We start from the raw sequence: 27587 nt of genomic DNA on the forward strand, positions 1-27587 counted from the left end.
GAGTGCAACCATTTGGTGGATTGTTGTCTGTTTGTGAGGTAACTGGTGAACCAGTTAAGGATAGGTGTGGACAAGACAAAGTGTGAGAGCTTAGAAAGGAGGAGTGGATGGGAGATGGTGTCGAAAGCTTTAGAGAGATCAAGAAAGAGTGCAGAAACAAGTTTACCATCATTGTGGCTGTGGTTAACAGTGTCTAGGAAGGATAGGAGAGCAGTTGTAGTACTATGGCCAGGGCAAAACCCATGCTGAGTTGTGGAAAGTAGTTGGTTTTTGGATAGCTAATCCATGAATTGAATTTGGATACATTTTTCCATTATTTTAGAAATAGGAGATAGAATGGCTATAGGGCAGAAATTTGAGATGTCTAAATTATTACCGCCTTTATGTAAGGGTATGATATAAGCTTTCTTCCAAATGTATGGTACATAGGCTTCTTGGATAGATCTATCTATGAGAATGCTTATAGGGTAGCTGATGAATTTGGTAGACATTTGAAGGTATTCTGGGGGTAAACTGTCTGGGGCTTCTGGGTTTGAGTTTTAGCAGGAGTTTAGAAATAGTGGAAGTGGGAACATGAGAGAAGGAGAAAGACTGGTGGGAAGGCTTTTCTGGGGTATGGTTTGTTGAAGAGGGGTTGCTGTTGTGAGTAGCTATAGGAAAGGTGGAATCAAGTTTGGATATAGTGTCTATGAAGTAGAAGTTGAAAAGGGTAGCTAGTTCAGCAGGGGTTTTGTCAGGGTTTGGGCAAGGATTACTTTTGGTGCCAGGGTTTAATAGAGGGGAGACTGAATTCCAGAACTGTTTTGGGTTATAGTTGTGTTTGTTTTGGAGATGTAAGTAGTACTGCTTTTTATCATTAATAACTAGATGCTTTACTTGATTGCGGAGTTGTTTGAAAAGCTGGAGATCTATGGGGATTTTACTATTATGCCATTTTTTTCCATGCTCGGTCTCTGGTATTCTTAAGTTTTTGTGTGTCTCTAGAAAGCCAAATTGCATGATTTGCTTTGATTCTCTTATTCTGAAGAGGGGCCATTCTACTGAGTATACTGAGGAAAGTTGAATTGAAAGATTCAACTGCTTCATCTAGAGGCAAATACTTTAGAATGCTCCAAATGATTTGCTTAATGTTTCATTGAAGCTTATGGGGTTGAAGTTAGTTAGCCATCTACAGGGTCATGTAAGGTTGAGGAGATGGCACGTGTTATATAGGCGGGCAGATGGTCACTGATATTGCAGGGTAGAGTTCCTGCAGATGTAATTTTGTTGGGATCGGGTACTAAGACCCATTCAAGTAAGGTGCCTTTGTTAGTGTTATTGCTAGGCCTGGTTATGGTAGTAATGAGCTGAGTGAGTTACAGAGGTTGATGGAAGCATTTAGAGAAGGATTTGTATGGTCTAGCCAATTTATGCTGACATCTCCTAGGATTATAGTTTCACTGTGGATATTATTTGAGGTCCAGGCTAATATTTCTTCTAAGACAGAAACATTGTTGTTGGGTGGGATGTAAATGGCTATCAGGCACAGACTTTTGAAATACTTTAGTTTTAGATGTGCAATGATGAGTTCAGCTGAAGAGAATTGGGGAATGGAGTTTGCGTAAGGAATGATGGTGAAAGAGTTAGGATAAAGAAGAGTAACTCCTCCCCCTGTCTTGTGGGGTCTATCAGACCTTAGGCAGGCGAAACCTGGAGGGAGGAACTCTGTGTCTTTTATATATGGTTTTAGCCATGTCTCGGTTACGGCAATTATGTTGGGTCTGGAATGTGCTATCCAGGCATGGGATTCTGGAATTTTGTTTTTGATACTTTGTATATTAATGGTAGTGAACTTTAGGGATTTATGAGGTTTGGGAGGTGGGAAGGTAGTTGGAGTGGGTCTTGGGATGGGGTGGATGTCTCCACATTGGGGAAGTGTGGATGTACTGTTTGAGTGGTGTTGTGGAAGCAGTTTATAGTTAGAGTTAAACTGAGTTATGAAGAGTGTAGTTTGTAGAGTTAGCTGTGTATGTGATAGGATTGTATGTTTGAAGAATAATAATGTGTTAATGGAATAAAGACTAGGAGATATTGTGGAATAGGAGTTGTGTTTAGGAAGCTGGATAGCTGTACAAGAGGTGGGTTTTGGTACTGTATGAGTAGGATGTAATGGTGTAAGGTGTAGAAGTAGTATGAGACATAGTGAGAAAAAAAGAAGTGGTAATACAGTGAAGTGTATTAGTGACACTGGTGAATGTTTGGTGAATATAGAAGTACCAGAATAGGATGTGGGAGAGAAAGAGTTGGGAGTGATGAGTTGAAGCTGGTTGTACTACAGTTGAAAAAGGTGTTTGTCAACTAAGGTAGGTGGGAAGGGTTTACAGCGTGAGGCTTATGTTGATTGAGTGTTTGAGTGTGGGATGGGCTTAGAGTGGGGTGTATGTTGATTCGTTGCTTGAAACTGGGTGGGGTATGGCTAAGTATATATGTAATTGATATGGGGTGGGTGGGAATGGGGGTAGGGAAGGGGGTGAAGTGAGTCTGAGCAAAGAGAGGGGGAATGGAGAGGGAAGGCCTGACTCAACTTGGAAGGTGGGACAAGAGAAACAATCAGTAAGGTAGGTTGAAGAAGGGATGATAGCTTGGAGTTCAGAAGGGAGAGAAAGGGGAGGTAATGTTACTGACTAATGTTGCTGTGAGTGCATTCAGTGGGAGGATGGTAGTGAAACCTGATCTAGAGCCCTACCTAGGAGGTAAGATCTGGAGAAAAAAGTATCAGGAGTCTAAGTAATGAAGGTAAGCAGCATTGTATTTTAATGGCAGGGATAATGCCAGTTACTGTGTTCCACTCTTTTTTCACAGTGAATGGAAAAAATAACTGCTTTGAAGGGACTTTGGTGACTTTACAGTAGACAGTAATACTGGAAATGTTAAATAACTGTAGAGCACTGTTTTGCTTACAAGATGATTTGCTAATCTGGGCTAAGATTCAGCTATTTAGTGGTGTTCTGCAGCAAGCTAGTGGCAGTTAACTTCAATGGCAGGAATTGGGAAAAGGAGTGGGGAGACCTTGTAAGTGTGCAGGCTAAGCCAGTATAATAAAATTAAGTAAAAGCACTAAGAACTAGATGCAAAAATTAGTTAACATGGAATACATCTACATAAGAATATTGCAGAGAGTAAAAGTCCCAGTAGTGAGTCCCTTTGCCTTCAGCTGTTTGCAGAATAATTTTCAGAAATTCTTCACTTGGGAGGGAGGGGGGCAGCTATGAGTGAAGCAGACCTAGAGATAAGACTATTTCAGACAGTAAAACTCCCAGTAGTGACTCCTTTTGCCCTTAGTTGTTTGCAGGATAATTATCAAAAATCTTTCACTTGTGGGGGGGGGGGGGGCAGCCACGAGTGAAGTAGAGCTAGAGCTGTAAAAGAGATGTAACAAAGACTTTTTGTAGGTAGACAACAGTAAAAAATTAATATGAGCAAAGCATTGTCTTGAGGAAAGCTGTAGGTGCATGTGCGTGGAGAATGTGGAAGGTAAGGATATACTATAGTGTTATGAGGTAAGGTACATGCCAGGTAAGTGAGCACAACATTAATTCACACTTGTGGCCAGGCACAACCTACAGGATAACAACAAATACAGATGTGAAGTATTAACAGGCAGGATGCAAAACAAGGAGAGAGAAGCAAAAGTAACATATCCTTGTAGGTGCCATAGCAGTAACTCAATTGTGCCCCCCCCCCAAGGAACAATCCATTCTAGTTTATGACATAACAGTAACTTTTCTTTGCTCCCCCTGCCCACAAAAGAACAGGCACATGAACTATTTTGCTAATAACATCTTTGAAATGCTAAATGTGCTTTCAAAGGACCTGTCCCTGAAATATTTGTACATATGTATCACACACCTTTCTATTTTCATGTATTGTCAATCATCTGTACCTCTAAAATGGCTTGACAAACATGGCCATGCCATCAGTACACTTCTAACTAATGCATACAGATAACAGTGTAAAAGGCTTTGCTTCACATTCACATTAATCATCAAGATATTCCAGCATATGCATTATGTAGGTAACAAAATGACAGTGTACCTGCTGCAGTTCAGTACTCCTCTGTAAAGATATGTTTGTAAATATTTTGATTTTCTGAAAATGTAGCAAGTATCCTCACCCATCAGTTTGGCTAGCTACACATTCCCCTTTTTATAATGGAGCAGAGTATTAATGGTGTGCATATCTCTAGGTTGTGTTTCAGAGATGTTAATTACATCATAAGCAGCAGAATTTCATGCTAATCAACCAATCTGGTGGATCTACTGAACAAGTTATAAAGCAACCATGTAAACTCATGCTGGTTTTTCCTGTTGAATTCAAAAGTAGTGGAGTACAGACACTAAAAATCCACAGAGACAGAATGTTAGGAGCTGCTGCTGCCTAATTCTATGTGTACGTGCTACAGGCTGCATGCAATGCATCTGCTGCTGCCAATAGGCCTAGGCCAAGACAGAGAAGAGTTTACAGGCCACATTTAACTTATCACAACATATGCAACATGGACATCAAAGAGTGCTACAGGATACAGGGACAAATTACTGGAACCTTGCGACCTCTGCCAGCTCTAAATCAGAGCCACAGCCTTTACCGCCCCATGTATTGGCTGTGTACTGCCTACATCACAGTCATCCCTGAACTAACACTGTGGAAACTGCTGCATGTACAAGGTAAGAACATGTACTGTATTGTATAATAATGTTATGACATTTCCTTGTATTTCATCAGTTGGTACACAGCAACTACAAGGTGGGAGATTTGTACAGAAATTAATGTAACATGTGGCAGTAGAGACTTATTTGACTTGTATGTGTCCATTAGCAAGTAGTAGGCCTCAGGCCTCAAAGATTCACACATTGATACCTCCCCAAAGTACTGATAATCACTGCATGCCCTCAGTTTACTGCCGTATGTTTGTAATGGGAAATCATAACAGAGAGAAGTTTGAAAGTAATGAGACTCATAGCAGTTTCTGGTTTCACCACCCTCACAAGATCAAACAAGCAGGATGCAAAACAAGGAGAGTAACAAGAGCAATATAACGTTGTTTGTGCCACAACAGTAGCTCAGCCTGGGTCCATCCCACTTGAAAGATCATTATACCCTTGCATGTGCCATAACAGCAACCAACCATTGCTTCCCACCCCCAAACAGCAGTCTATGCTTGTTTGTGCCATCCAACCTTCCCTTAATTTGATGGCAACTGCATATCATAGTGTTCCTAGTTAATATCCTCACACATTTTAAGGTACATGATATAAACTGGCTTGAACACAGCATGTCTCTGAGTACTGGTCAGATAACTGATGAATGACCAAGAAACAAAGAAATGTTGGATACAGCTGTATATTTGTAAGGAATAATCATAGCAGGTAGTGTGATCACTAAGTGCACTACATCCAAATGTATAAAATACAATACATTTATGAATAACACATCATACCTTGATATCAGTGTACATTAAGTAGCACTTGGTTGTGTGAGGAATTACAACAATCAACAAAACAAGACAGCACTCCTTCTTCCTGGAAATAATTTATTGATGTTCACAATTTACATACTGGTTTTGGCTGCATAAGCCTTCATCAATGTAAAGAACCATTGTTACATCAGACCATTACATACTTCCAACTTACACCCCATTGGTCAATCACAAACACTCATTTAACCCTGTGGGAAACAAGCACCCTAACCTGATAATCCACCTTTTTTTCTTTTTGATCCAGTAGTTTATGCCATCCACCTTTGTTATTTCTTTTGTACCCAATTTTATCAATAACTGTAAAATAAAATTTAGCAGTACTATGTTGCAGAGTGTGTTTATATAAAGCGTTAGTAGTTTTTTTGCATCTGATATCACTCACATGTTCTGTAATCCTAAACCTCAGAGGTTGAGAAGTCTGACCTATATAAAATGCAGAACAGTTACATGTAGCTAGGTATATCATCCAGTCTGTGTTGCAATTGCAAAACATTCGAATGTCAAAAACTTGTGCAGTATTAGCAGATGAAAAGAATGCTCAGTTTCACTAACATATTTACAGTTGTTACAATGTCCACAAGGCTGGCATCCTCTAATTAGATGCCCTCCAAGGGACAACTGACCCATAGTTAGACCTACCTCAATGTTCTTTTTATGATTGAACCAGCCCCTATAGTAAAGTATTACTTAGATTTTCATCTAGACGTAATATATGCCAATATTTCCTCACAAGAGCCATAAAAGATTTTGTATTATTTCCAAAATTCGTAACTAGCCTAAGAGGTCCCTCTGCCACCTTTTTAGACATATTTTAAAAGATGCTTTATATCTATGTCTTTGATGGAGCATAATATTTTATAGACATCTGAACTGCTATACCCCCTTTCCACAAATCTCTGAACCAGATCTTCAGCCTCTTGAACATATTCTGACTCTAAAGAACAGATCCTTTTGATCCTAAGGAACTGTGCCTTCAGTATTTTCTTAACCATTTGTTGAAGATGACAATTGTTGGCCTGCAAAAGAGTATTTACCTCTGGAAATTTCCCGAACACTCGACTGTTGAGTGCCCCATCTAATTCCACCTGTATCTCTACATCCAAGAAGGTAATTCTTCTCAAATCATGATGCTCAGTAAATTGTATACCCCATTTATTCTCATTTAGGTATTGCACAAATTCTGATAAGTAACTGGCATCTGATCTCCAGACCAACCAGCAGTCGTCCAAACACTTCCTCCAGATGTCCATTGATTCCAAGTATATATTGTGTGAGTTATCATAAATCAATTGCTCTGCCAAATACCCCATAAAGAGATCAGCATAAATAGGTGCAAAGGTTGCCCCCATAGCAGTACCATTAAGCTGTAAATAACATTCTTCCTTGAAATAAAATACATTTTTCATTAGTACATGTTCTGTTAAACATAACATAAAAGTATTGAAACCTGCGCAGTATATAGATACCCTATTTAGCCAGTACTCTATGGCCTTTAATTTTGCCCAGTTTGGAATACTAGTGTACAATGCTTTCACATCTAGTATGCAAAGAAACTAACATTAATCCAACTGCATATCCTCTATAACTGACAAAAACTCAGTCGTCTCTTGAATTCTAGATCTGACATATCCCAATAATGGTTTTAAGTAATATGACAAAAAATCTGATAACGGCTCTGTCAGAGGACCATTCCCGCTACAGCTGGTCTACCTAGTGGGCTCCTAGCATTTTTATGGATCTTGAGCAGCATATAAAAATACTGCCTGATAGGATCCAGCACTGTCAGTTGATTCAAGACATCTTTTGTAGTAATCCCTTCCTCATAGGCGTCTCTCAAAAAATTATCAATCTCAACCTTAAACTTAGGGGTGGGGGTCTAAATACATTTTTTGATAAAATCGTTGGTCAGATAATTGGACATTATCAATCCCAAACAAGCACCTGGCCACCCTTATTAGCCTTATTTATCACAATTTGCTTATTTTCAGCTATTTTTTTTTTGAGTGCTAACCACTCCATTTTATTCAAATTTGAAATAGGAGTTTTCTTAAATTCCCTATACTGAAAATGCAAATCTTTTAAAATCTTCTGTTGAAAACTGTCCACATATTTATTCACAAGTGGTGTACATTTAGATGGCTGACCAAATAAATAAGAGCAGTAATGTATGTAATATTTCTTGTGCTGTGTTGTCACCTTCTGAAACTGAGTTGCTTAATAAAGGTTTGGGTTTTATTCCTGGTTACTCTGTATCGGAAGATGTTTTTGCTAAAGATGTCGTTGATTTTTGCCGGTTATTAAACCTTAGGTTGATCTTTGATAAACAGGAAGGAAGTGGTTAGGATACCCAGAAATTTAGATTTAAGCCATCTAAATTTACACCACCTATGAATAAATACGTGGCCAGTTCTCTGGTTCAGAGATTTGTGGAAAGGGGGTATAACAGTTCAGATGTCCGTAAAATATTATGCTCCATCCAAGACATAGATAGAAAGCAGCTTTTAAAATAAAGTCTAAAAAGGTGGCAGAGGGACCTCTTAGTCTAGTTACGAATTTTGGAAATAATACAAAATCTTTCATGGATCTTGTGAGGAAATATTGGCATATTAATCTCTACATGAAAATTTAAGTAATACTTTATCAGCTGAGTGTTTATTTACATTTAGGCGTGGAAAGACTTTAGGGGGCTGGTTCAATCATTATAAATAGAACATTGAGGTAGGTCCAACTATGGGTCAATTGTCCCATGGAGGGCATCTAATTAGAAGATGCCAGCCTTTTGGACACTGTAACAACTGTAAATATATTAGTAAAACTGAGCATTTTTCATTTGCTAATACTTCACAAAATTTTGACATTCGAATGTTTGGCAATTGCAACACAGACTGGGTGATATACCTAGCTATATGTAACTGTTCGGCATTTTATATAGGTCAGACCTCTGGACCTCTGAGGTTTAGGATAACAGAACATATGAGCGATATCAGATGCAAGAAAACTACTAACGCTTTATATAAACACACTCTGCAACACAGTACAGCTAAATTTTATTTTACAGTTATTAATAAAATTGCGTATAAAAGAAATAAAGGTGGATGGCATAAACTACTGGATCAAAAAGAAAAAAGGTGAATTATCAGGTTAGGGGGCTTGTTTACACCAGGGTTAAATGATTGCTTGTGATTGATCAATGGGGTGTAAGTAGAAAGTATTTAATGGTGTGATGTAACAATGGTTCTTTACACTGGTGAAGACTTATGCAGCTGAAACTGGTATGTGAATTGTGAACATCAATAAATTATTTCCAGGAAGAAGGAGTGCTGTCTTGTATTTTTGGTTGTTGGATTCTATAAGAAGACTGAGCACCTGGTGATTGTACCTGCACAGAACTTGGTTTCTTGTGTGAGGAATTACATCATGTATTTGGTGCAAAGCTGTTTGTGGGGCAAATATATATAAATTCCCCCTCCTGTTTTCTGACTGTGCATTGCAGTGAGAGTTAGGATCCAGACCATTATATACTCGTATCTCATGTGTACTAACATTTTCTACTGTGTATGTCATTGACTGATTTTCTGCATGTCAAATAATTCTTCAGTTTTTATCATTTTTAAAATACTTTTTTTGGGGAGACATGTTTGCGCAATGCACCATTTAGCACAAAAGGCTTTGGCTATGTGCTTCTTCTTTGGACATAGAGTGGCAGTGCACAAACCAGGCAAATGGGCCTCCCAGGTGACAGACAGGACCCAGACAGCCACAAATATACACTGGATGCATTCAATTAATACTATTGGCCATCAAGCAAACACATTGCCCAGCAGTGTACACCCTTGCACACTGTGTTTGCACTATGGTAAGTGATGCACAACACTTCCAAATGTTGCAAAACCAGAAAGTGTGCATTCCCAGTAAACGCAATACCTGCAATTGGCAGGAAAACATCATTCTACATTGGTCTTGATCTGTGGTAGACATGGCAGATGTTCCTGGAGAGGTTTTGAGATTTTTGTGCTCAAAGATGGGGTATCCAGGAATCCAAAGTGTTTGTTGGACTCCTACTGAATGGCTATGGGGCCAGGCTTTTGTAGAGGGACTGTCGTGGCTCAGATTACAAGGCATAAGCATGGAATAGTCTGGCCTGGGCTCTGACCAGTGCTACTAGTGTCCTCTGCACTGCTGAACAATGTAGGAATCACTACAGAGACCTCAGAATGAGGAAGAAGGATACCCTCAACAGTTGTATTGAGGATTATAGGACTGGGGGTACCCAACAAATGTGTAAGTGTCACTTACAAAGACTACTTGTAAGAGTCAAAAGCTGGATATAGTCAGGATTGGTATGATTAATGGTATTCTGCTCTGTGTTTTTCATAGCAGTCACAGACAGAGAACTGAATGTGCAAACCCATGCCACTAGAAGTTGTAAATTTTTAGGTTCTCAAAGAACAATGTGGCAAGCCACGACTGACAGGTGTAGAGCTACTCTGATGTCAGAAAAAATGCAACACTTTCTTTTCTTGCTATTTACAGTGTGATATTGCAAGAGTAATAAGTATGTGCCAAACTAACCACTATCAGTTTGTGCATTCTGTGCTTGGAAACAATATACCCTGCAAAAATACTTCAAGTATCTTGGATACGATATTCTTATTTAAAATATTCCAGACTGTTAAATGGGAAGTGGAGCATACTTATCTAAACTACTGCAGTCTGTTTCAGTTATAAGCACTGTTATTATTTGTACTCATAAGTTGTATTAAATATATGTTAGAAGTACTGATGTTAACATAACATCTTCTTATGTTTGACCCTGCCTCGATTTAATTTTCTGCCTAGAGCCTGAATATCTTCCAAAACCTTAACCGAAGGCAATACGACCATGCTATCCACATGATGGACATCGCTATTATCGCTACTGACCTGGCGCTATATTTCAAGTAAGCAGCATTAAAATTTGTAGCTGTCCTTACCAGTGCAATTGTCTCTCTCTCTTTCTTCTCTTGGATCATCTGTCTCCTGGTTTAGAGATACTGGCATCACAGTTATGCCATTTGTTTTTTTATGGATGTGTGATTGAAAGGACTACAGAAGAGGAATCTGCATACTCCAAGGCTACTACAGAGATTACAGTAACTACAAAAGGTTTATCAATGCTCCTGGCTCAAAGTGAAACATCAAGGCAATAAATTATAATTCATAGTATTTCATATTTTCACTGTTTATGTAAAAATGTCACAGTAAATTGAAATTGATGTAGTTGTCGTGTTTCTGGTAATTTTCTATTCTGAACTTTTTAGTCAGAGGCCATCCCACTGTTAACCAGGAGAAGGCAAAACTGCACAAGCTATCTTAAAATACTGATGGAATTCACCTGACAGCTGTATGGAGTGCATCTGAAATGTACCAGGACAGCTGTAATATGCACACTAATATCAGACAGAGAAAGCCTACTTCCACATTACATGCTGGGTGCACTCTGACAGGAGGTGCATTACCAGCAGGGCAAGATACATTTGCATTATCTATAACAATCACTGTTTTGACTCATCCTTTTCCTTTGTTTCTGCATCCATCATTGCTTAAGCAGGATAAAGTCACTCACCCGTTTCAATTATACAACTATATTTTTGCTCACATGGGTGTTATTCTTCTATTTCCAATATATTTATAAATGTGGTCAGGGTATTCACAATATCTTTGTGTGTGTTCAGTGCTAATATTTCAAGAGATATCATTCTGTTTTGCTCTACTGTTCACTTATGTCTATTTTCTTAATTATAGGTATTAACTTATTAGTAGTGCTGATTTTATTGTGCCCAAGGGCATTCCTAAAAACAAACCTTTTGTGCCCTCTGTGTCTAGCTAACCACTGAAGACTACATAAAAATGAATACTTTTCAGGGTAAATCCAGAGGACAGCAAATATTTACACAGAGCTATTTGCAATATAAATTGAAAATGCATGTGGCACATCTTTGGTTGTTGTTGTTGTTTGTCTTTCAGCTTTTTCTCGGTAAGGGGTCGCCACAGCAGAATTCCGGTCTGCTAATGATTGGGAGTAGATTTTTACGAAACGCCGAGGTGCCAGCTCGACACCCAACCTTCAACAAAGGCACGCCCATTTACGCACGCATGTCTTTTGAATGCTACCCAACAGCGGGGAGGACATGCAGACTCCACACAGAAGGCACTCCCAAGCCATGCCGAGAATCGAATGGGAAAACCTCTTGCTGTGAGGTAACAATGCTACCACCGTACCACCGTGTGGCACATCTTTGGTACAAGCAAAAAATAAAGCATACAAGAACTTCACTTGCCTGTAAGCCTCCATTAGAAAAGTAGAAGCAGGCAATAATAAGAAAAGCCTAGATAGTCAGCCGCATCTAAAGGTAAGCAGGTCAGGAAGGATATAAAGCAGGGCAGCAATGTGAAGGTAGCCTACAGTGCAAGGTGTTGTACACCTCCCCCAAGGACCCCCTCTTCAGCTATGAAACAGATTATCTGCAGCCTCCAATGGACTACAGATTGGCTGAAAGGCATATGCAGATCTGGCTTTCCTTATATTAGTATGCTACCTGCATTTCAATTCCTTACATAGCTTTTCAGGAGGGAGAAACATGCATACTGTATTAGAACTGATTACTTAGAATGCCACGTTCAGCTGTAATATACAACAAAAGGCAGAGAGTGAAGCTGGAGGAGTGAAATGCAAATAAACAAAATAAATTAGCTACTAAAAGAAAAAAACTAGTGTGGCCACTTCAAAATCAACGGCATATGTTGTGAATCAACTTCTTGTTCATTGTGTAGGCAAAGACTTTGGTGAGCAGGGAGAGGGGGATGAAATAGTCTAATACTTATATTTAACAGAAAGGATGGCTCACTTCAAGTTAGTTGTTGGTAGAATGTTTTCTACACTGTCATGTTGTGAAGGCAGTGACTTAAAAGGTGGATCTGTATATTCTCAAGTTGAGTATCCACGCATTTCAACAGTTCACATATTATGTGTCAGCCATTAATGAAGCATTCAAATGGCTGCTGTCATTGTGCACACACATCTGCTACGTTTTTGTGGCTTTATTCCCTATCCTTTGATTGTCCAAACAGTTGTACTGCTTCCTCATAACATGCACTGCACAAATGTCCATTTGTTATGCAGTTCAGACACTAAGAATACCACCAGCAGGGAGACTAGACAATTGTGTGACATCGACATTGCTAGAACTCTGGGGCTGGTAAGTGTAAAGCACAGTGAGGTTATAGAAAGTAAGTAAAACTTTCCTTACATATATACCTTTATCAAAAGAAGCACTACACAAATGTAAAAATATACCGGTGCTGTATTTTCAGGTAGAATCTTCTATGCAACATTTGAGCCACCATGACATGGCATCCCATGGATACAAAGTTGTTAGACCCTCTGGTCAGTTTCATTTGTGGAATGCTGCAGCTTTTCAGGTTGAGAAAGTGCTGACACAACTAAACAATGAGCCAAACAACACAAATACGAGCAGACTACCTTAATATAGAAAACTGTCAGCATGCTTTCCTCAAGTACTGTACAAGTGCTCACAAAAATGTCTGTTATGCACCAAGCAATAAGGATATCAATGCATATGTCCTACTCCTCTGTCAGAGGCAGCCCATGCTCTAAAGGATGTCACCACTGACATTTCCACTGAAAGCTGGTCATTTCACAATGCACATCACTACTAAAGAGAACTTTACTGTCATCTTCAATGCACAGGAAAACCCTACTCGCCTCATAATAGCATCCTTGCAGATTATGACAAGTCTTTTCCCACTGAAGTGCACAACTGAGTGACAACACTCCCCTATAACAACTTAAACAAAGAGCAGTGTGTTGCATCTTCTGAACATATTCATGACCATGATGGCAGAACAGTCATTAAATTCCCTGTTTCAAGCTATACTTGAAATGACCAACAGCATGGGACCGGACATAGAGCTGCCATTCATCTTAGGGATACTTAATAGAACGGAATACAAGGCAGTGCTGCCAAGAGGTATTTGAATAGGCAGTATTTAGGGCAGTGCAGCTGAATGTTGCAAGGGCAAAACCAAAGGAATGAAATTTCCATTCTATACAGCTGATCTAGTCAGAGATTCAGAAAACTGGAGTAAAGAGATTGAATGGTAGTAGAATCTTGGCTGAAAATGAAGCAACTCAGTTCTTTCAGTTACTTTAGTCCTGAGAAATTTGCAGCCATATTTTTAGAACTGTGTGTTCCGATGGATGAATATACTCTCAATACATATCAGAAAAAACAAGAACAGGACCAGGATGCTGGAAAACCAACCCATGCATCCCACATACTCACCTCAATTCTGCAGCATTAAGGAATTTTGTGCCGTGAACCTAGTCAGCACCCAAAACACTCTTGAGACATGGAGAGAAGGATCAGGCATGTCTGTTATCAGTTGGAAATCCATCACCATACCTGGGGGTTGTATAGAATGCATCAGACTCCTGTTAGATACATGCTACACTTGAGAGTTCAATGAAAAAGCTTCTCCAGAAGAATGGGGCTGTTGAGACCGGGAAAGAGAGTCAATGTGAAGCATCTTAGCCAAATGTAGAAAAGCAAATAGAAAACTAAAGGAAACGTGTACTGTTATCAAGACTAAGAAGAACACTTTTAAGGCTTTGATTTACAGTATAAGTGAGCAGAAAAGCCTTCTCCTTAAGCAAGTCATGTCCATAATAACTTGTCCTTCTGTATAAGCAAACATTGTTTAATAAAAGAAGCATTCACAAAACAAAAGAAAAAAAAGGCACGGCTCATCTTAGGTAAACTAGCATCCTAGGTGAAAAAGGTCCAGGGGCTCCCTGCTCCCCACAGCTGTCCAACACATCCTGACCTACTCACACTATTCAGATTACTTTTTTCTCCTTTTTTTCTCAGTTTGTCTTGCTCTTCACTTTTTTTTTTCCTGCATTGATTCAACATGTTATATCTAAGCAAGATAACTGTGGAGGAAAAAATGTATAAATCTGGGGGTACAAGAGCCACTAGGCCCACAGAAGCCATATTTTTTTATATTGCTCTGAGGTGCATTTTAAAGTGTTTTTTTTTTTTTTTAAACAGTCTTTTCATCCAGTGATTGAATAAAAGCCATGATCAAAGACAAAAATTCAGACTTACTCTTCAACTTTAGTTTTTTTTCTGCTTCCTTTCAGCACATCCTAACTGACGAAATTACTGTGTAATAACTGCAATAACAGTGTTAAGCCAGGGGTCCAGAGACATCATGAGGTTTCTAGATGCTCTGAGATGCATTTTAGAGCTTTTAAATGACCTTTTTATCCATTAATGTCCTAAGCAAAAATCACGATCAAGGAAACAAATTCAGTCTTCCTCTTAAACTTTTTTTTTCCTGCATCCTTTCAACACACTTTAACTGACCAAGACTACCCTGTAATAACCAATTTAACCTGGGGGTCTGTGGGCCCAGGGGCTGCTAGGCACTTGGAAGCTATGGCATTACAGATTTTCTGAGGTGCGCTTTAGAGCTTTTTTATCTCTTTTGATTGAATTATGGCCAGAACAAAAAACATGAGCATGGAAAAAATTCAATCCTACTTTTATATTTCAAGGAAGAAATAAGCTATATCCAACTTTTAATAGTCAAAGCTAACCAGCACTAGTTTGCAATAAACTGAGAAGACAAATATTATTGAGGATACATACATCGTTTCTGAAAATAGTACCTGCCCCCTACCCCACTCACCTGAAAATAAGTAATCATTTTCAGTGTGCCCCCTTCTAGAGATAATTGGGATTAAAATAAAGACACAAAGACTGACATTCATATTTCAAACTGCTGCTGTCATATTTATATATAGCATGCTTCCTCACCCGTATCCCCCAAAAGACAGCCACCTTCTGTTTACCCTTCCAAAGTCAGACTGAGACAAAACTGACAAATATATAACATATACATATATAAACGGCATGCTCATATAATCTAATGCAAACGTTTGCTACCTGAATATGCATTAGATGTTTGATTGTGAGGAAAATGAACAAAAAATCATGATTACAATACTGTTTCCAACTTGTTACTTCTAGAGACAGTACAGCGCCCCTGTATAAGCTACCTTGACCCTCCATGCACCCCTTTGAAGTTTGTGAGGAGAGTTAAAGGAAGAATAACCATACTGCTGTAGGCATATCCCTTTAAAAAATAAATCCATACATGTATTTCTCATATCATTCGCCATGGTTATTAGTAGTATTACTGTTATTTCTATATCTGTTACTGCTGTTAATGCTAATGAGTACTGCACACATACTGCCTTTATTACTGTGTCTTGATTCCATTTATTAATTCGGCCTTAATACATGGCTGAGTATTACTCTTGCTGTTTCCTGGCATATCATGTAACAAAAACACTGAAAAATATAGGACATTTAAAATATGTATCCTGGCTTCATCAAAAGGCATGCAATTAACGTTTGTTTTCCTAGCAAAGAGGCCTCTGGAATGTCCAGAAACAAACATGCAACATCAACCTGAAACCCATCAACTAAAATCTGCCTAACGTCTAAAGTGAAGATTTCTTCCATAGCTCAGCCTGTAAATAAAGTGCTTTCTACAATGTAAGTGAACAGGGTTGAGGGTTCAAATCCTCTCAGGTATGAACCCTTATTATGGGTTGGCATAATGGTTAAGGTGTTTACTTTAGAGACACAGGTTACAGGGTATGATTCTCACCTTTATGGAAATTGACTAGACGTAAAATGGCCCAGAAGGGCATCTAGCCTTGTACTTACCTATGAAACCATGAATCTATAGGTATCCTGTCTTCTGCACAATCCAAAACTATATGCCATTCTGCTTCAGACATTGAGGTGTCAAGAGATCAGAATTGTAAAGATAGTGATCGCTACAGTTCCTCGTCTCTCTCTCTTGAAGGATGGGTTGTTAATCAAATGGATAATATACTGTAGTATGATAAACAGCCAAGCCAAAGGCTAGACTTCACCAACTGCAGAGACAGAACATAGAAATTCCAAAAACCTGTCTTGTAAAGATATATACTGTAGTGGAACTAAACTCAATCAGTCATTTGGAGTCAGTCACTCTGAGGGATTCAGTTCAGCCAGACTTTGAAGCAGTCAGCCGAGACTTTGGACTTTCAGATATTTATTTTCCTGCTCCAACCATATGTGCCTGCAGTTTTCAAACAGACACTGAAAAGGGTCCTGCTGAAAGATTGACATAGCTTTCTACAGTCTGGAAAAGGAAACAAAGATGGTGATATTGCAATCTGCCAACTATGGGGCTAGCAAAGGCAAGAAGGTAGATCCATTCTCAGTGAGGGAAAGTGGAGTGGGCCAGACAGGGGCATTTACCCAGAACTTCCTGCAACTGAACTGGACTTTAGCATCCAAGTGCCACAAAATGTCACCCATTTTATGGATCTCCCCAAAAAGAGTGTGAGCAGACAATGCAGAACTATTTTACAGTTCTTATTGAGAACCAAAAGACTTTAAGCCTCAACTCTAAAATTTGTTTGACCACTTGATATGTTGCATGCCTTACCATACTGCCAGGAACTACTGTAAGTAATCTGATATTTTCCTGACTTTCATACTGTACAGCAAGTTAGGTTTTATTACTTGATGGCTACTAGAAATTAAGCTAACAATTTATTTCCTATGTGCTAATAAATTCTATTTTTAAAACTAACTTCAACTTGGTGCAAGTTAACGATTTTAATTTTGGTTTAAGTGTAACTTAGAACAATAGGATTTAGAAAGGGAAACAAATAAGTGTGAGCCAGCTTATTTTCACGCCCCAGAGAAATGCATTTATTATATTATAAACTATTACATTCCAGCCTAATCCTTCTGCTACTGTTCCCAACCCAACACAAGATATAGTGACCTGCAAGGTTTCACATGAATGTTAAGGAAATGATGACATCCCCCTGCCCCACACCTACACACACAAGTACAGCAACCTTCTATGTTCACCAATGAGTAGGGATGGTTTTAGACTAGATGTAGCTCAGGACAGAAGTGATTACTAAGACCATTTCAAAATCCATTTACACAGCCTTGGTATGTGGAGGCCACCTTCCCCGAGACGTTTTGAATGTCTGGAAATTCTGTGATGCATTTATCCCTTATTTTATTTTTATTTATTTATTTATTTATTTATTTTATTTATTTAAATTTGTTGTCCGGGAGTGTCCGACTGGACGTGGGTCCATTTTCAGCGGAGGCCCAGGGAGAAAAGCTCCACAGTTAAAATAAACAGACAGTAGTTACATTGGATTACATAGTGTTTAACAATTTAACATAGCAATTACTTACAACATATTTACAGATGAAGAACATATTACATCAGTAGACAACTAGAATATTTATCTGCGAAGTACATATTAGACATTAACAAATGTTACAATGAGAAGTTCCTGCTGTATAATAAGTAATCAAGGTAGTTAGTGGAGTGGAAAGAAAGGTAGTGGTTGGATGGGGTGGATGATATTAGAGTGGGAGTTGCAAGGGCATAGCCAGCATGTTTTTAGGTGCACTTTTAGTAAAGTTTTGAAGTGGGTGCATGATGGTAAGGAGGTAATTGTGGGTGGAAGGGAGTTCCATAATTTGGGTATGGTGCAAGAGAATAGTGCTTCACCAGCAGAGTTATTGGCTTTAGTGATCTGAAAGTGATTTTTGTTGCTGGATCTTAGTGGTCTGGTGGTGCGATAGGGTTGGAGTAGATTCTGGAGGGATGGGACATTTAGTGGATGGTTTACTAGTTTGTGGGCTAGTGAGAGTTGATACCACTGAAGGATGTGAGGGAGTTCAAGCCAGCCCAGTTCAGCAAGTGAGAGACAGTGGTGACTACGGTAGGATGCCCCTGTGGTGAATTTGGCAATTTTGTTGTAGCAGGTCTCTAGCTTGTTTAGATCGCATTGCCTTAGGTTGGTATATATTGGAGAGGCATAAAGTAGGGTGGAGATAAGGTGGGAATTTGCTATTGAAATCTTTGCTGCTTTGGTGAGAAATTGCTTATTTCTGTATAATGCTCCTAGTTTTTGTGGACTTTTTTATGGTCATGGATATGTGAATGTCAAATTTTAGTTTATTGTCTATTTCCACTCCTAGCAATTTGGTGTGTTCAGTTGGGTATATAGTGGTGTTGTCTTTTGCTGTGATGTTAAAGTGAGAGTTGTTTTGAGTATGTTTGGTGGGTTGGAAGATGAGTAGTTTAGTTTTGTTTGGGTTGAGTATTAACTGGGCATCGGATAACCAAGTTTCAACAGAGGAAAAGGCTTCCTGTGTGACTTTTTGCAGTTTTGGTAAGGACTGGGTCTGAGCAGATGATGGTTGAGTCATCTGCGTATTGTATGAGTGTGCCATGTTTCGGGGCAGAGGCTAGATTATTGGTGTAAACAGAGAAGAGTAGGGGTCCAAGGATGGATCCTTGGGGAACCCCTATGGAGACAGGTATTTGGGGAGATATGTCATTCTGCCATACAATGGATTGTTGGCGGTCAGACAGGTAACTCTGAAACCAGTTGCTGACTGATTGTGAGAAGGATAGGTTATTGAGGACAGAGATAAGTTGTTTGTGTGGGACCATGTCAAATGCTTTAGATAGGTCTAGGAAAGTAGCAGAGGAGAGATAGCCATTGTTTTTATGCTGAAGGATAGTGTTAGTAAAGGAGAGTAAGGCAGTGGTGGTGCTATGGTTTGGTCGGAAACCATGCTGAGTACTAGAAAGGAGGTTGTTAGTAAGGAGGTAGTCTGAGACCTGACAGTGTATGCATCTCTCTAGTAATTTGGAATGTGGAGAGAGAATAGCTATGGGGCGGTAACTGGTTAGTTCTGTGGAGGGTCCACCTTTGTGGAGGGGAATTATATGTGATACTTTCCACAGTGTGGGAATGTAACTTTCTGACAGAGATCGGTTAATCAGGATGGATACTAGGTAGGCCAGAGCATCAGCTGCGATTTGTAGGTATTCACTTGGGAGGTTGTCTGCTGCTAATTTGGTGGGATTAAGTTTAGTTAAGAGTTTTTTTATGTTGGAGGTAGATACAGGAGAAAAAGAGAAGGCAGTGGGGAGATTACTAGTTGAAGGTGTGGGTTGGAGGGGAGGGGGGTTGTGTTGTTTAGCTAGTGATAGTATGGTTTGGGTGAAGTGTGTGTTGAATGAGGTAGCAATATTTTCTGAGGAGTGAGGGATGTTAGGAGGAGGGGTACTGACTTTACCTGGGTGGAGGATGGAGTTTATGGACCAGATTTGTTTGGGGCTGTGTTGTAAGGAGTCTAGGGCAGACTGGTAGTACTGGAATTTGTCAAGTTTTATTAGCCTTTTGACTCTATTGTATAGTTCTAGGAATTTCAGTCTAGTGGAGGGGGTTTTGGTTTTGCACCAGTGCTCCCAGGCTTTATCCCTGTTTTTCATTTCTGACTTAGTGGTTTTCTGTAGCCATGGGGAGGGTTGTGCTTTGGTTCTGGAAAATCTTGTGGGGGCATGGTAATTAAGGATGTTCAGGAAGGTAGTATTAAAAAATTCAACTGTGTCATCTAGACTGAGGTACTTTAGAGGATGCCAGTTACATTCTTTGAGGGATGAGATGAATGTGAGTGGGTTAAAGTTTAGTTTTTACGATTTGACGGTAGATGACAGGTTTAGCTTGGTACAGGTATTTTTTGAGTAGGAATGTTGGGGAGTGATCACTGAGGCTATCTGATAAGCAGCCTGTTATATATGACTGGGGGCTCTTACTGACTAGTATCCAATCCAGGGTAGTGTGCTTGCTGGAGTTTTTATTTATTCTGGTTGGCGACTGGATTAGTTGGGTGAAGCCATGAAGGTTTACATGATGGGTTGGATGGTTGCCAGAATAGGATTGCCAGTCAATATTGAAATCACCTAAAATGATAGTTTCTTGGGGGAGATGGTGGGTAGACCAGCTGAGGAGGTTTTCTAGTGGAGGGATGTTTTGGCCAGGTGGGAAGTAGCATCCAATTATGTTGATGGTTTTGTTTTGGTTTATTTTGAGGTTGGTATATATTATTTCTTCATTGCCTATTTGTGGAGCTGATGATTTTAAGATCTGGATGTTTATATGCTGTTTAAATATTATAGCTACACCACCTCCTTTTTTGTTTAGCAGGTCTACTCTTAGTATGCCCTAACCTGTAGGGAGTATTTGCTCACTGGTAATGTGAGGTTTTAGCCAGGTTTCTGTCAGGATGACTATATCTGGGGAGTACAATTCTATGGTGGCGTGGAGTTCATGGACTTTGTTGGATATACTTCTAATATTTAGGCTTAGTAGAAGGAAGTCACTTGGCTTTCTATTGGCTGTAATATGGGAGAAGTTGTGGTTTCCAGTCTGATTATGAGGATTGGGGTTGGAGATGGTAGGGCCAGGGTTGGGGTGGATGTCTCCACTTAGGGCTAGTTTTTATATGCATGAGGTTATTAGTTTTCTCAGTTTTTGAATGTGTTTGTTTATAAGGGAAACTTTATGATTGTGCTCTGTGGGTAATAGGTATGGTGGGAGGGTTACTATGTTAAGTTGTAGGGATGCTTTATGTCTGAGTAATATAGTTGGTAGAATATGTGGGGGGTGCATAGGGATGGTTCTTGAGCTGGTGGGAGGGGAGCTGAGTGAGGGTGAGACATGAGTGGTGGTGTGAGTAGTAGTACAGTGGTAGTGGTTGAGTGGGGGAATGATGGAGCTTTGGTAGGATGTAAGATATGCAAGGAGAGTGCATGCAGTGAACATATGTAAGGTATGCTTGTACATGTTAGTTGAGGAGGTGTGATAGTAGTGGGAAGATGGAGGAGGTAGTGTTAGGTTAGCGCTGTGGTTGGCTATTGGAAAGATGGGAGGGGTTTGTGAGTGCAATAAAGGTGGGACCACTGGGGGCGGGAGGGAATAGGGGGCAGGGTGGGGAGTGAAGCGGGTAGAGACCCTGTTAGTTGTTCATATGAGGGGCTGGAAACAATCAGTTAAGAGAGTTAACTGATAAATGAACATATGATAGTGACAAGGGTGGTTGTAGTTTATTTGTTTGTGAGATGATTGTTTTACTAAACTAGTGACAACAAGGTCAGTTATTTTCATCCAGGCAATCCCCACCAAGCAGTTATAGTGGGTCTATATTACCACATCAAAATCACAGGTCAGCAAATGTCTGTTTGCTGACCAATAAACAGTGAAGGATATTTCTGCTAACGGCCACTACAGTGAATTTTTCCTAGGGAAAAAAATCGCTTGGCCATCATCGTGGATTTGCCCTTTTCCCAACTGTAGTGCAATCTCGAAGTTGCTATATTTAGTTGGGAGGGCACAGTCCCCCTATTGGGGGGTTTGGGGGGTGAAGTCCCCCACTTTGATAGGGTTGTAATCCTGTTCTGTTTCTGCTTGGCCAAGATATTTTTTTCTCCTAGGAAATAATTCACTGCAGTGGCCATTCACAGAAATGCCACTTTGCTGTTTATTGGTTGGAGAACAGGCATTTGTTGGTCTGTGCTTTCAATGTGGTAATATAGACCCAATTAGCCACTTCTATGTACAATTCAGACATAGGATTGTGATAAGAGGATGAATGTGAGATGTATTCCACCTTTGTTCCAGTTACTACATATTAAAATATTGCACATTGCTTCACATAATCACATTAGTTGTGCAAAGCCAAAATAATACGCAAAAAGCAGCAGGTCGCTAGTTATTTTCATCCGCAAAAGACAGTGACAGCATTTATACCCATTCTGTCTGTGCATATCCAGTGTCCAGTTATGAAGTCCACTTTCCTTCTCACAAAAACACACTAGTCCTTCAAAAGCAGAAAGTGACTGTTTAAACTAAGCAAAGGCAAGAAGGCTAGTTACTTTCATTCAGCCAACCCCAAGCCCCACCGATCAGTTATAGCCACAACATCCAATGGCTATGTAATAGTATTTCACTTCCACAGTCCACACATTCAAGTTGCCAACCATTAGTGTTCCTATCCAAGTTGCTCCACACAAATCATAAAGACAAGAAAATATTACCCCAAAATATTCTACTGGATTATCACCATCAGTATTGTAAAAACAGTACATCCAACTGCCCTCATACCAAATGCACACACAAATTCCAAATATATCTATTTGATTGCAGCCAACATTATTGCAAAAGGGTAATAACACTTCTAACTACACCAAAGAGAGCAAAGAAAACACTCTTAATTCACAAGAATTTATTCTGGAATCTATCCCCCTGAAGGTACACACCCAGCATTCTGTTTTCCTTTGCCACTGTCCTAGTGCGCTGATACTGGGAGCCCAAGCCACAATGTAATCAAACCACCCCGATCCTCTTCCTGCTCTGCTGTAATCAGTTTCAATCTTCTAGCTAACACTTAATACCATGACTGTTGATGCCTATGTGCAGCAATCTGCATACATTTGAATTAAGTCTCTAATGCCACCTTTCTATCCACTTATTCAGACTTTCTAAATCCTTTGCTAGACTCTTCCTTCCAACCACAAAATGCTGAATATATTTCTCTCATCTGCAAACATTTTATTCCTATTTACTGTTTTAGGACATCAGGCTTGGTTTTAAGCTCTGTGTTTTGAAAGGATGGCCAAACAATGCACTTATGCGGTACTGATGAGCTCAGAAAAAAGGGTGAAACATGGCATGTCTATAGCCAGTGGAGTTTGACTTTATTGAATTAAAGGTACCACTAAAGACTTAAAAACATAAAATATCATAGGTATTCAGAAGCCACATACCTGAAACACTGGTATGTGCTTAAAGGCTCATTTGCATATATCCGGTGAGCCTCCACTACAAAAGTTTTAAATTATAACACAGTAAAGATTCTAGATTCTCTAGGTCCTTCTTGTATATTTTACTAAATGGTTTGTCTGCATGTCATTTTTACTCTTTTTTTTTATTTTTTATTCCCTCAAACATGTGCGCAGCCACGGTGGTGCAGCGGTTAGCGTTGTCGCCTCACAGCAAGAGGTTCTCTGGTTCGATCCTCGGCTGGGGTGCCTTCTGTGAGGAGTCAGCATGTCCTCCCTGTGGTCACGTGGGTTTCCTCCAGGTACTCCGGTTTCCTCCCACATTCCAAAGACATGCTGTAGGTGGATTGGACACTCTAAATTAGCCCTAGGTGTGAGTGTGTGTGCCTTCTGTGGAAGGTTGGGCGTCGAGCTGGCAACTTGACACCATAAAACTCCACTGCTAATCATGAGTAGACAGGTGTTCCGCTGTGGCGACCCCTAACCGGGAAAAGCCAAAAGAAAAAGAAGAAGATTCCCTCAAACATGTGTAAGACAAGTTCCCTTCAGTACTCTACAAGTCACCCTCCTAATTTGTGATACTGTCCCTCTCACCACATTTTCCTGTGTCTTACCAGTCACCATGCATAGGTTCTGAAGGACATTAGTACAGGCACAGGTTCATATGTTCATAGGAGGTTATTAGGCTAATGGCCCCAGGACCTTTACAAGCATAGCCATGTTATACCATGTTCCCTAATTAACTTTGGTTAGATGGTCATTATTCGCAGAGTGAGTTCATAGGTTCATAGGTGTGTACTAGGCTAATGGCCCTGGAGCCTTTACAAGCCTAGCCCATAGGATTACCCTGGCATTGTGCCACCCGACCTTAGGTCCCAGTGCCTCTGTCGAGTAAAGTCATTGGAGTGATCCCTGGGGTGAATTTTCTATTTCCCATCCACTCATCAAGATTTCTCTTGAAGAGGGCCAGTCAGGTGCTCTGCTTGACATGTATGGGAAGTCTATTCCATAGCATGGGAAGTATCTGGGTTATGAACCTGTCCCTCCAGCATGCTCTTTTGATTGTGGTAATGAGGTTAAGGTCTCTGGAGCATGTGGTGCAGCGGGACTGGGATTTCTCCAGATATAGCATTTCTAACAGAGCTGGGTCAGACATGGCTTTGTAAGTCAAGCAGAGGTCACCTCTAAGTAGGTGATATGAGACAGCATAGTTGGAGTTTTTTTAGTCTGTCCATATAGGACAAATGTTTAAGGCCTAGGATCCTCTTTGTGAGGTATGTTTGCAGTCTCTCCAGTTGTTGCAGGTGTTTAGTGACGTACATGCCAAATGGGGCATTGTACTCAATGATTGGCCTAATGAGGGAAGAGTAGAGGGAGACAATGACCTATTCCTTCCTGGATGCAAAACCCTTAGTAATGAGATGTGCCACATAGAAGGACTTTCTGACCACAGTGGCAATGTGGTGGTCAAAAGAGAGGTTGCTGTCAACCCGTGTTCCCAGATCTCTTATAATGCCTTCTGTGTTCAGTAGACTACCATCAATGTGCTAATTCATGGGAGCCAAGTTTTTCCCAAAGGGGATGGCAACGCATTTTTTGGCATTGAGCTTAAGGCCATGGTTCTGACACCAGTCGTTGGTGTCAATGAGGCCTTTCTGTAGGATGTCAACATCACTTGGGGAGTTAATAATAGCTCCCAACTTGCAATCGTCTGTGAACTTTGTCAGCCAGAGTCCCTTCATGTCAGTCTGGACTTCAGAGAAGTAGATAACAAACAGGAGAGGACCCTGTGGGACTCCACTCATGACTGGTCAGCAGTCTGACTTGGAGCCAGCTACTTTCGCACTGTGAATTCTACCTATGAGCCAGTTTGCAATCCTCCTAGTAATATAGGGGTTGATGCCTAGCTTAGTGAGTTTTTCTATGATCCCTGAGTGGAGAATGGTATCAAAGGCCTTGGCCTGATCAAGGTAGGCTGTATGAACCACCTTGCCTTCATGCACAGCTCTGGTGACTGACTCAAAGAAGTTGACCAAGTTGAGCAGGCATGATCTACCCTTCACAAAAGCAAACTGTGTGGGATACAGAGTTTGGAGATTTCCTATATCCTTGTTTATTAGGTCCATGATAATGCGTTCCACAGCTTTGCATATCAGACTTGCCAGGCTAATGGGTTGATAGTTCCCAGGGTCTGTAGTCACTCCTCCTTTGGTGACAGGGATGACTGTAGCAGTGTGCCATTTGGTAGGGACAAAGCCTGAGGTGAGGCTGTGATTGAACAGGACACACACATGAGGTGCCAGTTCACTCTGTAGTTCATGTAGAACACAGCCAGGGATATTGTCATGTCCCATAGAAGCTGTATTCTTGGCCTTGGACAGTGCTGTTTTAACCTGTGTAAAAGTAATACCGGGTGCCTGGCAATCTACTGGTATTGTGACTGATCCCTCGGGGGGGGGGGGGGGAGTTGGCACTGAATCTGTCGGCCAGTATATTGGCAATATCTTTTGGCTGAGTATAGGAGGCACCATTGTGCAGTAGCTCAGAGCAAATCTGGGTATTGCCGTGGAGATTCTTTACATAACTATAGAAGGCCTTGTGGTTGTCTTTACTATCGGCTGAAATTCTGTTTTCATAGCTAGCTTTGGAGGATTTGATGAGGGATCTCAACTTTTTGATGAGGCTGATAAGGGAGTTTTCCCAGTCTTGGGACTTCACCTTACTCCGCATCAGTTTCCTCCTTCTGTTGTAGAGTTTGTTTATGGCAGGGGACTACCAGATTGGCTTCCTTTGTTTGGAGGAGAGCATCTTGGTTCTGTTGGGTATGGTGATATCCATGCATTTGTGTACGTGTTCATACAGTGCATTGGTGTATGATTTGACAGTCATGCAACTGATCTCCATTTGCATGGGTGCAGTGAAGTTAGATGCCTCTTTTTTTAGGAGCCCAAAGTTAGCTTTGGAGAAGTTTTCATGGTGGTTATCTTTGCAAGGGGAGTGGGAGGGATGTGGATTTCCAAGGTGATTAGTTTGTTGTCGGATCTAACCAGGTAGGAGTTGACTACTGGTGTAGAGCAATGGTCACCCTTTATGAATAATGAAACACTACCGCCTTTGGATCTTCAGTCCAAATTCTGGGGCCGAAAGGTGTGGAATGAGTTATAGCCTGGTAGTGCAGGGGTGCTTTCTGCTGCCTTGAACCAGGTCTCTGTTACGGCACAAATGTCAATGTTCTCCATTTTAAGGAGTGCTTTGAGCGAGTGCATTTTGAGATTTAGACTTCTAGCATCGAGCAGTATGACCCTCAGATTACATTTGTTTGTAGCTGTTATGGTGGTAATTTGATCTTTGGAACACCACCTAAAAATGGCACTATAGTGGTGGCAAGAGCCTTGGCCAGTATCTGGAAGTCCAGGGGTGACAGATGCAGGCCATCTCTGGCAAAGCATCGAGGTCTGTCAATCATGTCATCCCAGGAAGACAGATACTGGATCCCCTTAGAATGACACCAGAAACTTAGCCAATTCTTGAGATCAATCATTTTCTGCTTGTACTGTGGTATCATTCTGGGTGATGGTAGGATGCTGCTCAGGGCTAGGGTCATACCCACCTGGGCTACATAATCCCAGAGCTCCTCCATGTCTCTTTTCATATAGTCCAGGGAGGTATGTCTCAGGCCATTTACACCCACATGTACAATGACAGAGTCATATTTGTATGTGTTGTTGAGGGACCTGAGTGTGTGCATTATGTGGCGGATCCTAGTGCCTGACTGGCAGCTGACTGTTACTTTCTCCTTATTCAACATACTGAGTGGGACATCAGTGTATTATGTAATGCTGTATCTGCTTACCCTTGGAGCTTTTCTCCCCGGGCCTCCGCTGAAAATGGACATGCATCCAGTCGGACTATCCCGGTCAACAAATGTAAAAAAAAAAAAAATAAGTAATAACTAGTAAAAAATAAGAGTCTATGATCAGCACTGACTGCCCCTGCCCATGAGGGACATAGGTGCCCCCCCCCAGGTTGAATTTATAGTCTCCTATCCAGTTGTCTAGGTTGTGCTTGAATAGGCTCAGTGAGGAGCTCTGTGTCACATGAAATGGGAGTTTATTCCAGAGGAGCAGCAATCTCTGTGAGATATATCTGTCTCTCCAGCATGTTTTGTTAATGTCACAGGCTAGGTTGAGATCCCTGGAGTGAGTGACTCTTGTCCCAATTGATTTGTGGATGAGCAGCATTTCCATTAGGGCAGGGTCAGAGACTGCTCTGT

General features: G+C 40.5%; 1 protein-coding gene across 1 annotated transcript in view; it reads left to right on the forward strand.

The window, feature by feature from the left end:
* Positions 1–27587, forward strand: part of LOC122800395 (rod cGMP-specific 3',5'-cyclic phosphodiesterase subunit beta-like) — a 1051627-nt gene that overhangs the window by 847502 nt on the left and 176538 nt on the right. The window contains exon 14 of the mRNA XM_044069844.1: positions 10355–10455. Within this exon, the coding sequence (XP_043925779.1) occupies positions 10355–10455 (101 nt within the window). The remainder of the gene's footprint in view (positions 1–10354; positions 10456–27587) is intronic.

The sequence above is a fragment of the Protopterus annectens genome, chromosome 4.part0 (assembly GCF_019279795.1).
Source record: "Protopterus annectens isolate FY-2018-M chromosome 4.part0, PAN1.0, whole genome shotgun sequence".
NCBI classification, from domain to species: domain Eukaryota; kingdom Metazoa; phylum Chordata; order Ceratodontiformes; family Protopteridae; genus Protopterus; species Protopterus annectens.